General features: G+C 41.8%; 1 protein-coding gene across 5 annotated transcripts; it reads left to right on the top strand.

The window, feature by feature from the left end:
* Positions 1 to 1,817: 1,817 nt before the first annotated feature.
* RBM17 (RNA binding motif protein 17) lies at positions 1,818 to 13,398 on the top strand. Of its 5 annotated transcripts, XM_041413419.1 has the most exons (13): positions 1,851 to 1,866; positions 2,626 to 2,705; positions 3,023 to 3,163; positions 4,265 to 4,381; positions 5,208 to 5,374; positions 7,264 to 7,361; positions 7,887 to 7,943; positions 9,684 to 9,825; positions 10,762 to 10,913; positions 11,552 to 11,625; positions 11,962 to 12,060; positions 12,364 to 12,436; positions 12,582 to 13,398. In XM_041413419.1, exons 3-13 carry the CDS (start codon positions 3,041 to 3,043, stop codon positions 12,683 to 12,685), a joined length of 1,206 nt encoding a protein of 401 aa, XP_041269353.1. In that variant the 5' UTR covers positions 1,851 to 1,866; positions 2,626 to 2,705; positions 3,023 to 3,040; the 3' UTR covers positions 12,686 to 13,398. The 5 variants fall into 5 exon arrangements, with proteins under 5 accessions (XP_041269352.1, XP_041269355.1, XP_041269353.1 ...); XM_041413418.1 differs by lacking the exon at positions 2,626 to 2,705 and having other exon boundaries at positions 1,818 to 1,866; XM_041413421.1 differs by lacking the exon at positions 2,626 to 2,705 and having other exon boundaries at positions 1,827 to 1,866; positions 7,267 to 7,361.
* The last annotated feature ends 1,927 nt before the right edge of the window (positions 13,399 to 15,325 follow it).

The raw sequence follows: 15,325 nt of genomic DNA, 5'->3' as shown, positions 1-15,325 counted from the left end.
CTGATCTCCTCTGAGTTTCTCCCAGCGGCTGTCATGCTGTGATATTGCTCTGTGGCATTAAACACACAGGGATTTCTCTTGTACCTTTTGATGCAATTAACTATTTGATTCCTTCCTTTAACACAGGACACATAGTTCTTTTCTCAGTGGGATGCTTATGCTGTAAAAGGAGTGTCTTGCTGATTTTTTTTTTTCTTCCATGAGGTTACATTTGTGTGAATTGTATCAATCCTTCCTTTAAAAAACACAGGCATTGCTAAAGCAAAAACCTTAGGTAGATGCTTGGCAGATCCTCTAAAAATAAAGATAATTTCTTCTTATATTTAAGGAGTTTTCACTGTCATTATGAAAATAGACATCTGTAAATGTTTTTAGAAAGATTGGGTTAATAGAAAGCAGCATAAGTAGGAGAGGAAGTAGTAGCTTTATTTTATTTATTTTTTCAGCTAACCACAGGGAAATAAACTGCACAGTAACACAGTCAGAAGCAATGCTGGAGATAAAGACCTTCAGATTAATACAGAGATAGTGCTTGTAAAATTTTGTGGTTGAGGTGCCAGATCTACCTGCTTCAAGGCTGGTGTTTGGCTTTGCAGACAGTCTTGCCTGTTCATTTGCATCATCATGTGGTGCAAGTGGCCATAATTCTTAGAAAACTCAGCTCATCTATTTCACGTCCTTGGTATGAGCTGGAGATACACCAGAGAAAATCCATTTTTGCCACTGTAAAAAAAAAATATATATTAAATAATTAGTGCAAGATATTGGGCTGGGAAATTGGTACGGTTGGGTAAACTCCAGGCTCAGACAGATGTAGAATTTCAAGGATTTTAGAAAATAAAAATGGTTTTTGCAGACCAAACAAGTCCACTTCAGGCCCAAATTACATAATGCAGCAAGACCTTCTAATAACCAAATATTTTGCAGAAACAATTACCCAATGACCTCAGTGGCAGCGATGGCACAGTAAAATGGCAGCAAACACGCTGGAATAACAGACAGAATTGTTTGAAATGCACTTGATGAGGAATAAGTCTTCTGTTTTCGTAACTTTCTCAGTGCGACTGTGTTGCCAGACTCAGAAGTCTCATATCATTGTCTCATTTCCCCCCCCAAAAATCTCAGATGCCCTAGGCAAGTAACTGGAAATACTGAATGGAAATGGAGACAGGTCACTCACTGATGAATTACACACAGATTGCTTCAGGAGTTAGAAACACGGTATGGAAAATTATAGTAGAACATCCAGAGCAAACAGCGCTGGGCATAAATCCAGCCCTGCCCTCGGGGGCTGTCACAGTCGCCACAGAGACCAGCGCCGGCCCTGCCGCTCTCGGGAGGACGCTCCAGACTCCAGAGAGGCTGTCCAGCGGTCCTAAACAATCCAAGCGCCCTCAGGGCTTCCCCTCCAAACCCTTCCCCACCCCCGTGGCCTCCTTCGGACGCTCTCGGTGGTTCAGGGATTCTATGATTAAATAAAAGCTCTGAGCTCAGATCACACCCGCCGTGCACCCGGAGAACCCGAAGGAACCCGGGCTTATTCTGCGGCTGGGCAGCTCCTCCGCCGCTGGGAGGGCAGCTGGGACGGGGATAGCATTCCACCCGCCTCCTGCACTCCGGGATTTGCCGTGCCGCTCTCCCACTCCCCGGGATTTGCCGTGCCGCTCTCCCATTCCCCGGGATTTGCCGTGCCGCCCTCCCAGTCCGTATTGAGGCGGCCGTGAGGGGCGGCAATGGCGGCGTTGCCGCCCCCTCCTCCCGCCGCCGGGAGGCGCTGGCGCGGCGGCGGCTCGGGGCGCAGTGCGCAGGCGCGGCCCTTCCCGGCGTGCTCAGCGCCGGCTCATGGCGGCGGCGGCGCCGGGGCGGGTGAGCGGTGGCTCTGGGCTCGGCCCGGCCGTGTGGGGAGACGGCTGCGGGTCCTGCGGGGTGTGGGGACACAGGGCGGGGCAGGGCGGGTGTGCCACGCTCAGCGGGTCCTCGGAGGGGTCCGGGCCTGTGTGGAAGGTGGGGGGGGCGGGGGCGTCAAGGCCTGCTCGCCGCCTCTGTTCGCAGAGCGACGGAGATCGCAGCCCGCCCTTCCTTTTGTCGTGGGGACAGCCGCTGTGCCTCGCTGCCTCGTCTATTGCCCGCGGTGATCGTCCTTACGTTGTCCAGGGAAGGGTCTGGAGCAGCGGTCTGAGGAGGAGTGGCGGGGGGGCTCAGAAAAGGAGGCTCAGGGGGGAATTTCTCGCTCTCCACAAGTCCCTGACAGGAGGGGACAGCCGGGGGGGATCGGGCTCTGCTCACGGGTAACAAGCGACAGGACGATAGGAAATGGCATCAAGCTGCGCCAGGGGAGGTTCAGGCTGGACATGAGGAAGAATTTCTTGTCAGGAAGGGTGGTTAAGGTTTGGAACACACTGCCCAGGGAGGTGGTGAAGTCCCCCTCCTTGGAGGTGTCCAAGGAAAGACTGGATGTGGCACTCAGTGCTCTGATCTGGGTGACAAGATGGTCTGCATCGAGGGTTGGACTCGATGATCTCAGAGGTCTTTTCCAACTTGATCCATTCTGTGATTCCCCAGTGCATGTTGTCTCCCCCTGGATAGCATCAGTTCTGATGCCAAAATCCCACTGCTCTGTGGCAGGTGGGAATTCCTACAGCACCCTGTCCCCATCCTGTGCATCTGTGCCTTTATAACCCCCTCTGTGTTCATCCTGAGGCCAGGTATGTAATAATGTTCAAAACTTCATTTTTCTTTTTGCAGTAAACTTCTTCCTATTGAGCCCTAATAGTTCATATTTCACTGCAGGATTAAATTAATTCTTGAACAGTGCTCATCACCTTTCAAACTGTTACTTTTATACAGCTTTGCTCTAGTTATGTGTATTTACCACTAGCCAGAAAAAGGTCCATTTTCTCTGGCTTTAGGAAAAGTGAAAGAAAAGGTTGTGTACCCATATATGCAAACTATTAGCAAATAACCTGGAAGTAGGTTTGTGGTGTCATCTGGAGGTTTTTTTTTTTTTCCTTTTGTCTTTCAGTTTTAAATTGAAGAGAAAATGTCACTTTACGATGACTTGGGGGTTGAGACCAGCGATTCCAAAACAGAAGGCTGGTCCAAGAATTTCAAACTGCTGCAGTCTCAGTTGCAGGTGAAGAAAGCAGCTCTCACACAAGCTAAGGTACGTTCCCTTTCTGTTTTTCAGACTTTTGTGTTCAGTGCATTGTGTTTGTGACCTCAGAATACTCATTTGAGGTAATTTTGCTGGCATTTATCTGTGGGTTTGAAGCAAAGAGCCTGGCAAAGCTGAAGGGGAAAAAGGGAAAATTCATTTTTCTTAGAGGGAGTGTTGCAAAATAAAAACTGAAGGGAGCACTGATGTATGTGCTGCAAACATCTGAGCTTTTAGCCAGCAGAGCCAAAAGCTGATCAAGTTTAGCTTTAAAGATAATGAGATTCAGCTTTATAAAATTACTTTTTAATGTAAAAGGGTCACTCTGTGATTGATTAGTTACGTGTTTGCATCATTTTATGGTTGTTATTTAAAGGCTGTTGGTGCTAACCTGCAAATCATGATGTATTAGACATTTTTACAGCAAGTATTTCCAGAGTAGATGAAAAGGAGGAGTGCAAGCTGACTCTTATTAGACTGTGACAGAGCCATTTTCTCTTTTTATTGCTGGTTCTTGATATTTCATCCTTTTTCTTTGAGCAGTGTTGATATTTTGGTTCAGGTAGGACACAGGTGCTCTTTGGGGCAGTGTAGGTTTTGTTGTGAAACTAATTAATTAAAAGAAGCAGTAGCACTGATGCCAGATACCTAAATAGCCACAGCATTTTTCCACTGGAATTACTCCTGGTTTTATGCTGCTGAAATTGGGAGCAGGATTTAGTTGATAATTGGAACAAACTGCGTGGATGAAATTTCCTGACTGCTGTATTAGTTATATTCTTTGTCCATGTAACTGATGTGCAGTGTATCCATAGTCCAGCAGAAGAATAGGATAGGATTAGAAAACTCAAGAGTTCAGAAGAGTTGAAAATATTTTATCTGATGATAAATGGGAAGAACAGTAGATCTTTGGAATAAACCTGAGTTTCTTAGAAACTAACTCAGTTCAAACTCACCTGAAGTGATTGGATGAATTTTTAATGTGTGTTTCTGCTCGCAGTCAAAACCTAGGACCATTCACCTACCACAGCAAAGTATATCAAGTAAGCTGATTTTCAGAAAACTGCTTTACCTTTTTTTAGACATTGTGTGTTTTGGTGATTTTTGCAGAGTCAGAGAACAAAACAAACCACAGTCCTTGCTCCAGTGATTGACCTGAAACGAGGCAGCTCCTCTGATGAGAGACAGATCGTGGACACACCCCCTCATGTAGCAGCTGGGCTAAAGGTGAGACCAGGGCAGCTAAAAGCTCCAGATGTTTTGGAAGTTGAATGTTTCCTAGCAGTCAAAAAAGTGTTTATTTTCTGAGAATATCTTCCTCTGCTGAGAGTTCTTTAATTAACATTTCAACTTCATTCAGACTTACGTGTGGTACAGCATGGAATTACCACAGTTAATGTGCAGTTATAAAACAGTGTTCTTAGAATCTTGGACAGCTTCAAATAACTTGGCTAAACAGCAATTTGGGCACCTAAATAATGACTATAATTGTGTTTGCACAGAACTGGATCTGTGTAATAAACAACTGAAAAGTAAAATAACTAAAGCCACCTAACCTTTTAAATGGATTTCTCGTGGTAAGGAATCAAGAGAAACTCTCTCCCTGCAGCTTTTTCAAAGGAAAAGTTCTGAAATGGTTCTTCCAGATTGGAGGAGAACAGCCTGTGTGCCTCTGTTGGTATTATATTAATAACAGCTAATAAAAAGCCTGATGAGATTGTGTGGGAGGACCTTGGCAGATGGTTGCAGCAAGAAGATGTCATAAAGTTTCTAATAATGCATTAGTGGGGTGTGAAAAATTCCTGTCCGTGTTGATTTGCTGCTGCTTTGCATTTTGCAAGGGGAGGGGCTGGTTCTTTCTTCATGGGAAAAATTTGATGTGAGACTGGATGAAATGTTAGGTTTAAGTAAAAGCCAAGATTTCTTCTGGCACCAGTGGGATTAGGATATTGCCTGACATTACAGAAGTCAGGAATCAGAAGTGTTAAATTTTTGTTTCCAGCTGGGTGTTGTTTTCAGATCTCAGCTAAAAAAGAATTTCTCTTTTTTCCAGGATCCTGTCCCTAGTGGTTTTTCTGCAGGAGATGTGTTGATTCCCCTGGCAGATGAGTATGATCCCATGTTCCCAAATGACTACGAAAAAGTGGTGAAACGTCAGAGGGAGGAACGGCAGCGGCAGCGGGAGCTGGAGAGGCAGAAGGAGATTGAAGAGAGAGAAAAGTAAGGCTTTTGTTTAAAGGCTTGGCCTATTTTTATCTAAATAGGCATGTCAATTGTTTAATTTTATCTCTCTCTATTCTTGGAAGTTCTTAGAGGGTTTGTGAATACTGCATGCTTGTAGAAACAAGAGCAGTGTTTTAATTAATATGTTTTAGTGCTCTTGGTAAAAATCACCAAACAGTGCAAAAACAATAAGAATTATCAACTTTGCAGCCTCTTTGGGTGAAAGACCTTGTCAAAGATATTCTAAATTTATTTTGTTTCAATAATAGTGGCAATATTTGGGTGCTTCATGCATCGTTATTAGACTTTGACCTTGCAGGTGTTTCAGAGCATTTGATGTCATTGTCACCTGACTACAGAAAAAGTTTTTCAGCACTCAGTAATGAACCATCCTTTCTGCTTCTAAAAACTATAAACTTACCCATGGATTAATTCAGTTTTAAATGTAGCTAGTACAGCCTTTGAGAGGCATAATTGCATTTCCTTTTTTAATACTCTGCAATCAGTAATTTAATTATCAAGTAAGTTAATTATGTGTTTATTAATCTATTGTCTCTGGACAAAAGAAAATACTGCTTTATTTGAATGCCCTTTCCCTGAAATAAGAAATCTCTGTAATCCTGTTAAGGAAGTTGAATGCAGATTCAGTATCTGATTGTTCTAAGTGATAAAATGTCTGCCAGCCAAGCAGAAGATTACATTTGCTCATTTCAAGTGAAGTGAATAAACCATGCTCATCACAGTACGAATCATCTGAAGTCTGGAATTACAGTTTTGCTGCCGTGTTTAGATTGTGGAAATTTATATCTCTAGTCACTGGGTCTTCCCTCTTTTCTCTTGGTTATATCTTTGTTGTTTTGATGGAGAAGGAATGCCTGAGGCTCTGAAATACTGGCATGCAAGACCTCAGGAATCTGGGATGTCATTCCCACAGCTCTAGCACTGGCTGCTCTTCGGTTGTGTTTATACTTGTGTGTGGGCCAAGAGTCTTTACACATATTAACAGTAGAGAAAAGAGGTGAAAAATGCCTAATAAATTCTGATTTTAAACTGAGGAAACAATCTCAGCCAAACCTTCATCAGATGTGTGCTTTGGAAGTTCAGGCTGGACATTTGTTTTGATTGCATAGGGTAGAGATTGAGAAATTCTGTGTGGTTCCACAGTAGAGCTGTTTTTGTCATCCTTTAGCACAGTTTTGGTGGCTGTGCTAGGAATGAGATTTGATTTGTGCACCAGGTGGTGCACTTCACTTTCGAGGAAAAGTGCTTTTCCTTTTCTTGTATTAAAATGAGTAATTTCCTTATCACATCAGATAACAGCTGAAGTGCAAACAAATCTTGAAGCATTCTTTACTTCAAATTAGAAATTATTCCTGAATCTTACTTTAATTGCCAAGCAAGCGCCTCAATAATCTGATGTTTAAGCATGAGGATATTTTTTTATTCACTAAGTGATACTACTCTGTATAACCTGTGATGGGAAATGTAAAAGGGATTCTGTCCAAAGCAGGGTGATTGATTTAATCAATGTCTGTTACCTTGCTCTGTGTTCCATCCAACATCTGTTCCACAGTAGTCATTCAGTCACTCTGTTCTGTTTGGACAGGATTTATTCAGGTGCTTCCTCCTTTCCATGCATTCTTCTTGGCTGACTTACAAGTGCAAAATTATCTTGGCTTAGATCCATCTTCTGTTTAACCAAAAATACCCCATGATGATAAAAGCAAAGAAACAAATGGTGAAGGTGTTAATTTGCACTTTCATAAGAAACATGTTAAATGCCAGTTGGGTGGAGCAGCATAATTCACCCTGCAGAGGTGGGATCACAAATTAAAACCAAGAGTTAACTTCCATGGTTTCTCATCCTAACTTGCTGTGTCTCCTAGAAGGCGTAAAGACAGACATGAAGCCAGTGGGTTTTCAAGACGACCAGATCCAGATTCTGATGAAGATGAAGATTATGAAAGGGAAAGACGGAAAAGAAGTAAGGCAGCTGCTTATGGTTCTGATGTGGAAAGAGGAGAAAAAGAGGGAGGGGAATTCACATCCTGTTTCATGCATTCCGTTTTTCTCTGTACACTGTTAATTCTGAACCTTTAGAATAAATCTGGCATTTTATTACAACATAATGTAATGTAGAATACTGGCATTCTACATTATATTATGTTGTAATTTTTCCATGGAGGCAGGTGGCAGCCAAATTACTTGTGGAAATATCTCTGTTTAACCTTAGTTTGTAGATACCTGTTGTAAGTTTCTCTAGGGTGTAGGTTCCAGGGGAGGAATGAGGCATGACATAAAATCAGGCTGTGAGAATTCACTATTGTAGCAATTCATTCCTGCATTTGTTACATCAGTGCCCTTCAAGCTTGTCAGGTGATGTGGGTCAGAAATATGTCTTTGCATAAACAAAACTAGTCTTTATTCTCTTTCAGCAGCAGAGTTACAGTAAACAATTCAAGTCTGTTGTGATATCCTCCAAATGTGTTGTGTTCCATTTTGCTCATAGGTATGGGAGGAGCTGCCATTGCACCACCCACTTCTCTCGTGGAGAAGGACAAAGAGCGTGAGTACTCCAAAATACTCTTCTCTAAACCCAGCAGTGTTCATTGCCTACTCAACTTTCTATTTAGTTAAGTCTTCCTGCTTTTCCCATTGGATTCTTTGTAGCAGCAGGACATGAACAAGTTCTTTGTTCATGGGGGGAGGCTGGGGGGGACCTGTGATGCTGCCCTGCTTTGCATCTCTGTTCTGAAGAAATCTTTCTGTATTGCTGGACAACTGGCTTGGCAAACTGGGCTCTTACAACCATGTGCAGCTACTCACTTCTGATGTGAAAGAAGAAATGTCACAGGCAGGTTTCTCTGGGTAGACTAAAAACCTCCACAATCTGGAGAGGAAATTTTTCCATTGCTCTTTCCTTGAGGAGGTACTTAGTGAATATTTTTTCTAAAGGAGTTATGCACTAGAGACAGAATTTTATGTATTTTTCCAGGATGCAGTTTAGCTGAAGAGATTTGTGTGCAGTGGTGGTGTGAGGATCTCAGTTGTCCACGAGATGGCATCATCCTGCTATAGGAACAAAATCATTCCCTTTTTTTTTTCTAACTGTCTGTTGTAAATTGTAAAATTTAAAATAATTACCAGTATGTTTCTACTTTAAAAAATAGTAAGAAGAAAAAACCTTATGCACACAAACTTTTGTTTGGGAGTCCTCATTGTATTTATAAGAAGATTAAAATGTAAAAATATATCTCAAAGCTTAAGTAAATGATACAGTGAAAGCATTTGATATGTATAAACATTCAAAACAGAAAGACACTGTTTTGAGTAAATAATTAACAGCAATTGATCAGTGTCAAGGAAAAGTAAATACAGGCTGGAAATAACAGAAATATCCTTAAGGGGAGAGCTTTCTAAAATGTGACAAGGAAACCTTTGTATTGCTTCTTACTTGATGCTCAAGTCCAGGCTGGAAGAAAACAAGAAACTGTTGGTGTAGCAAAAGTTCCACAGTCCAGTCCATTTTCTGCTTAATAGGAATTATTTTTCTTCATATTATATCCTCAAACTTCATGTCTGACCTTTTATTTGTTAAGATACAAGAGCTAGTGTACAAGAAAATATTCTAAAATTAGGTCAGTCTGATAAAAGTCCACAAGTCCATTCAAAAGTGATTTTTTCTAGTGTTCTTGTAGGCTTTTTTTTTTTTTTTCCATTTTGCTATTTGACTTGTCAGTGGAAGGTGATTTAATAATCTAATTTCAACTATGATTGAGATATTCAGATTCATCTCCATCCCCAGGAATAGCTGCAGTTCAGAAATTCCCAGTGAGAAGAGTTGCATTTATTCTTTTTAAATTTTTAATTTAAAAAGAATAAATGCAACTTTTTAATTGCATTTATTCTTTTTAATTGACTGATTTCTCTTCTCTGCAAATGTGCAGTGTATTTTTATTACAGTCCTTGGGCCTTGAGTTGTGTCCATTGATCAGTTTTGGTCATAATTCTGTTCCTGATGAATGGGAGTTTGTCCTCCAGATAAACTCTTTGCAGTGCAGGTGGTCTCTTAATGTTCTTTTTCTCAATTTAATAAGAGGTTAATAAATGCTGTGTAAATTTACATCCAGTGAGGGAAACCCAGAATAACTCAGACGTTGTTTCCGAGAGAGAGAGGGAGGTGAGGGGATGTCAAAACAAGAGTGTGCAAAGGAAACAGTCTTCTGATTTGGATTTATGTGGAAGACCTTTTCATAGTTTGTTAGGATTTTATTGGAAAAACCCCAAATGTGTCTGTTTTCTCCAGCTGTAGCATCATTCCCATATGAGGAGGAGTCAAGACCTCGGGCACCTTCTTCCAAAGCAGCAATTCCTCCCCCGGTGTACGATGAGCCAGAGAGACCTCGTTCCCCCACAGGACCCAGCAACTCCTTCCTCGCCAACATGGGGTAAATAAATGAGTGACTCCTGCACATTTTGTGGGAAAAGGCATTGGATGGTGGTGGAAACCAAAAGCTTGAAATAGTTTGTCAGGAGAGAAGAGCACAACCTATTGCATGTATGTGGTTAGTCTGAGTTCAGAGAGTCCACACTGGCAGGATACAGGAAAAAATGTGGATTGACAGGATTGGGAAAAACACATCTGAGGTGGCTGCATTCAAGGCTGTGCTTTTAAGCCACACTCCAGCATAAAGTGTTTATGTCCTGCACAAGCCAGACAGTGGAGTGTACTTGAAAATACAGGTGGTGTGTTAGTTCTTCTAGGTTACTTTTCAGCTTTGTCTTAAATTTGCTACATACCAGCAAATTGATATTTCAAATCATTTCAGCTCTGCTTTGTTGAAAAATTCAGAATGTATTTTGCATGAATGTAGCAACTGTCACTGCAAATCTGCCCATTTACTTTCTTGTCTTGTATGAGATGTTGTGTTAATTACCATGGCAACAAATGAAGGTGAATCTGTACCTAAAAACAGCTTAGAGACTTAATTTTTGAGTTTGGTGGGGTTTTTTTAATTGTCCAGAAAAAGATAACCAAACTTGCTACTGTTGGACCAGCTTGTGCATTGCTACCACCTCTAATTAGTAGTACCATGGAACCCTGACTTCATTGAAGGAAGGGCTAAAAATCTGACCTGACCTGCCTTACTTTGACCACACAATTGGCTGTTTCTTCTGTGGCTTAGTGCTTTAATCTTTCAGCATTATATAGCCAGACTTTTTAGCCTTTTTTGTAGAAAAAAATCATGTAACTTGTAGAAGCTCCTATGCTTTCTGCCCCTGTGTAAGGAAGTTTTAGGAGGTAGGATATTGGAGCACTCAGGAGAAATGCAGTGTTAATGTTTTGTGGAAGAAACCTTTATGATTTTTTTTTCTCATTGCAGGGGGACAGTAGCTCACAAAATCATGCAGAAGTATGGTTTCAGAGAGGGCCAGGGGCTGGGCAAGCATGAACAGGGGCTCAGCACAGCACTGTCAGTAGAGAAAACAAGCAAGAGGGGTGGCAAGATCATTGTTGGTGAATCTACAGAGAAAGGTAATTGTGTCCTGCACCAAGTGTGTGAGAAATGAAGCTGCTGGGTTTCTGTTTACCATCTGTCCTTGTTGAACACATTGGAGTTGGAAAAATGACTCATATTTGTTCTTGTGAAAATTTACGGTTTTTTAATCTTTTTGTAAAGTGATCCTGTATGCAATTTTTTTAGCTCATCCTCCCCTTGCTCCATCAGTTGTCCTCCTTTAGTGTTGGGGAAGCATCTTCACTTCCAGGGCTGATCTTGCTCTGCTCAGATGGCTTTTTCCCTGTTGATATTGCTCTCATTTCCCTGCTCTTGTCTGATCTTGAGATAACATCAGGCTTCTGAGCACAAGTGATGGAAGTCAGAATACTTCTAGTCTTGTAGTTCTTATGACACAATTCTGAACTTAGGAATTATTTTCCTCAAAGAAGTGGTACATTGTCAGTGTTACTGCTTAATTCACACCACTGGAACTGATTTTTCTGCTTACTGCCATTCCAGGTAGCTACAAGTTCTGAATAACTGTTCCTCACCAATATGAAAGTACATTTTGTGGCTTTTATTCCATTGTTTGATCAATAAGAGTCTGATAAAAGTCCCTAATTGAGCTTTAATTTTAAATTGTACCATGATTCACTGTTCTGTCTTTAAACAGAAACGGGCAAGAAGGCGGATTCCAACCCCTTAACTGAGATCCTGAAATGCCCAACTAAAGTGGTCTTACTGAGGGTGAGTTGTAAGGGAATGTGTCTTGGTGTTGAAATGTTTAAACCTCTGTTCCTGATACAAAACTCTGCACAGTTCAAATGGTTCTGGCCTGCACCCACGTGGTATTGTGTTCTGGAGAAATTATGTGACTTCCTGAGGTACAAGCTGTGACTTTAAATCAACACTGCTTTAAATTGTGCAGTTCCCTTGTCTTGGGGACAGGGAACTGTCTCCTCCTGTAGCTCTTGAGCTTTAAAAGTATTTGTGGTCACAGTTCACAGAGCATCTGTGATTTGTCCACAACAATCACCTGCACAGACTCCATCCAGTGAGTTGGCTTTGTTCTTTGACTTTCAGAATATGGTTGGTGCTGGGGAGGTGGATGAAGACCTTGAAGTTGAAACTAAGGAGGAATGTGAGAAATATGGCAAGGTTGGGAAATGTGTCATCTTCGAGGTAAGAGTTAATCTGTCTCTTTTTGGCTGTTCTGAAAGTAAACTCCCCTCACAACTGGAGTGTTACTGCCTAAGAGAGGCATACATAGAAGATCTCTCAGGGTCCTTTACTGTGCTGGAATTCTGGATTATCTGTAAGATACAAGCTTCTAACAATAGCAAATGTGCAAAAATCACTAGAGTATTGTGGTTTTGGAACCTTTTTATTTTGTTCTTCACTGCCTTTGTGAAGGACAGCAATTGAAAACAATGTTCTCACTATTGTTTTAATTCCTTGTGGCTTGGGGTTTTTGTTTCGTTTCAGATCCCTGGTGCCCCTGATGATGAAGCTGTAAGAATATTTTTAGAGTTTGAACGGGTTGAATCTGCCATCAAAGGTAGGATCCTAAATTGTGTCCTGTGAAGCTCAGAGCTGGCTTCTGTAGAGAGATTAAACAGTCTCACTGGTCAGGCTGTTTAGTTAAAGAGATGTTTATTTTATTGAATTGCTGCTTGCTGATCTGCTCTTTGTTTCAATTCCAGCTGTTGTGGATCTAAATGGAAGATATTTTGGAGGCAGAGTGGTGAAGGCTTGTTTCTACAACCTGGACAAGTTCAGAGTGCTGGATCTGGCGGAACAAGTTTGATTTTAAAAATCTAGCTCGAGGTGTCATTGTTTTGGCAATCACGTTTTCAGCAGTAGGCTGGGAATAAGGAAGAGAAAAGTAGCTTTCCTAGCAGACTGGAAACAAGCCTCATTGAATGGATTTTACACATTCGTTGTGACTTATGTTTTTTTGTAATATAAAGCCCTTTGAAAGTAAAATTCACGTCTGTGTAGTTTTGAATTGCACATTTCCGCTTTCTGCTCTGGGGATCCTGGTTTTTTTGAGCTTTCAGATGACTTTGCTCTGTTGAAAACCCACTGCTGAGGAGATGCTTTGTCTGTATTCCTGCTTTCTTTGTTCTGGTGCTTCATCATGGAGTCCCTGTGCTGGATCCACAATAAGTGTGAAGCTTTTGGACAAGGACTGTGTGCTATGATCTTCTCTTCCCTGATGGTCTCTCCTAGAGTTAGAGCCTTGCTCTCCTGAGTCTTCATCTCTGCACCAGTGCTTTGGGTCATTGGACAGTTGCAGCTGGTTTGTTCTCCTGACTCCAGGACAAAGCTTCTGTGCCAGAATGGAGACTGAAATAACAAGGATTGAGTCTGTCTTCCCAGAGCAAAAGAAAATCCATGTCTAATCCAGGGAAATGGAAAGAGGAGGGAATTTAATGGACTATTAGCAGGACTCTGTGCTGTTGGGCAGTCTGTGCTGGGAATATCCAGGGATAACTGATTTCAGGTCATTAGTAGGGAGAAGGGAAACTCATTCCTGTATCTGGCCAGCTGTCAGAATCTCTAACTCACACGTAGGCAACTAACTTTGTTTAATCATTTCAAACTTGTCATTTGCTCTTTCTGTTTATATTTCTATATTTGAGGTCAAATATCATCAGGGCTAGGCTTTCTTTTGGGAAGGAGTGCTTGTAGAAGTTTTCAAAGTAGGAGGCCATGGAGGGAAGTTCCCATGAAAACCTGAAGAGCTGACAAACTAAACTACTAAACACTACTACTCTTAGTTTTAACGTGATGTGAAATAGTACACAGCTCTCTGCTCCTGGTTTTATGTTTGCTTTTTGACTGGGAACAATTTTTGACAGAGTTGGCAAGAGGGGACTCTGCAATAGTGGCACTTGTCTCTGTGCCTCATTGCACCCAGAACTGTGGAGATACTGAAGTGGCTGTGAATCCTGAGGGCATTTTAGCTGTTTGAAAGCTGATGCTGGATGTCTTCTTCCTGTTACACACATGGACTGGGGGGGAGGGGGGGCAGACCTGTAGTTCAGCGCTGTGAATATCTCCAGTTCTTGCCCTTTTGTTGACTTTTGGCTGCAGATTTCTATGACAAACCCTTGGGTCTTGTGTTCTGCTTATTTTGTCTGCTTGTGTTCCACCAACCTCTGTACAAACACTTGCTTGTAAAACAGATTCTTTTTTAAAAAACTGGTATTTTACCTGCTGTGTGTTGGCTTCCTTACTGTGCTCTTGTGTTGTGCAGGGCAGTCCCTCAGAGTTGGGCACTTCTGCACCACGAGTTGGCACATTCTCTGATCCACCCTCACTGCAGCAGAGTTGAGGAACAGGCCTGACACCAAAACCACAGGACTTGGGGCAAAAACAGAATCTAGATTCTGTTCCTGCCTCTGCTCTTTGTTTTGTCTTTGAGCAACACTTTAAGGCCTTTGCTGCTGTGTAGTAAAACAGAGAGATTAGCCTGCTATGAATAAGCATAGGTTTGCTTGTAGTACTCAAATAATTTGAGTGGCTGCTGTAGAAAATTTAACCACTGGTAACAGACTGAGTGTGATCTGAACTTAGTTTGAAATAGGACTTGGCATTAAGCAATGTGATATATTTATGGCTCTTATTTCAGCAAATACCTCTTGAGTGACTAGGCTGTAAGAGTTTCCTGAGGTACACAGGCTGTTTTGTGTGCCTTTAACCAGCTGTTCTGCTTTTTAGCACCAGTTTCTGAGCTTCCAGTCTGGTAACTTGAAGGTTTTCCATTTGCTGAGACTGGCTTTATTGGCAGCTTTTGAACCATTTTATTTTGAGAATCCTTATTGTGGTTGAAGACAGGAGTAAAGTTTATCCGTGAAAATGTAGGGGAGAGGATTTGTTCATTTAGTATTTTATGCAGGAGATTCATGCTATAAATGCAGTGTTTTTTATGGGGACACTGAAGCAAGCAAACCTGGAGCAGATTTGCATCCCCTGAATTCCATCTGTGTGGTGGAGGCTGCACAAACGCGTGACAGTGGAGCCAGGTGTGTAAGCAGGTGATGCAAGCAAACCTGCACAGCTGTGGAAACCTGCAAAGGTTCAGACACTCACTGAGCTCTGTGGTCAGACTTTGTTTGTCTCCTTTGCAGGAAGCATTTTTTTGCAAATGCACCTTCTCCCTGTTTTTCAACACTCATTGTTTGTATCTTGCACGCCTTGAAAAATTTGGTTCTGAATTTACTTCTCTGCTGGAGCATTGGCCTCCTCTGGAATCTTGCCACTGACTTCTATTTCTAGTAGTTTCTCAAGTAACTTTTTATCTAACACCTCCAGCTCTTCCTGCTTACACATCCAGTTTTCTCCTCTGTTTCATCAGTGAGTGTCCTTTCCAAAGGCTCAGCAGCACTTAATTTGGAGCTCTTTGCAGTTACCAAGTTTTATTTGCTGGTTTTTCTTTGAG

This window comes from Onychostruthus taczanowskii, unplaced genomic scaffold (genome assembly GCF_017590055.1).
Source record: "Onychostruthus taczanowskii isolate IOZ18803 unplaced genomic scaffold, ASM1759005v1 scaffold41, whole genome shotgun sequence".
Classification (NCBI taxonomy): domain Eukaryota; kingdom Metazoa; phylum Chordata; class Aves; order Passeriformes; family Passeridae; genus Onychostruthus; species Onychostruthus taczanowskii.
This window is presented reverse-complemented; position numbering and strand designations above follow the sequence as displayed.

Bases quoted from the DNA above. Each gene is read 5' to 3' on its own strand.
- RBM17 (XM_041413418.1), top strand. From the start codon at position 3,041: ATGTCACTTTACGATGACTTGGGGGTTGAGACCAGCGATTCCAAAACA. The intron at 5,375-7,263 runs GTAAGGCTTTTG...TGTGTCTCCTAG, and splicing joins GAGATTGAAGAGAGAGAAAA to AAGGCGTAAAGACAGACATG. The intron at 12,437-12,581 runs GTAGGATCCTAA...TTTCAATTCCAG, and splicing joins GGTTGAATCTGCCATCAAAG to CTGTTGTGGATCTAAATGGA.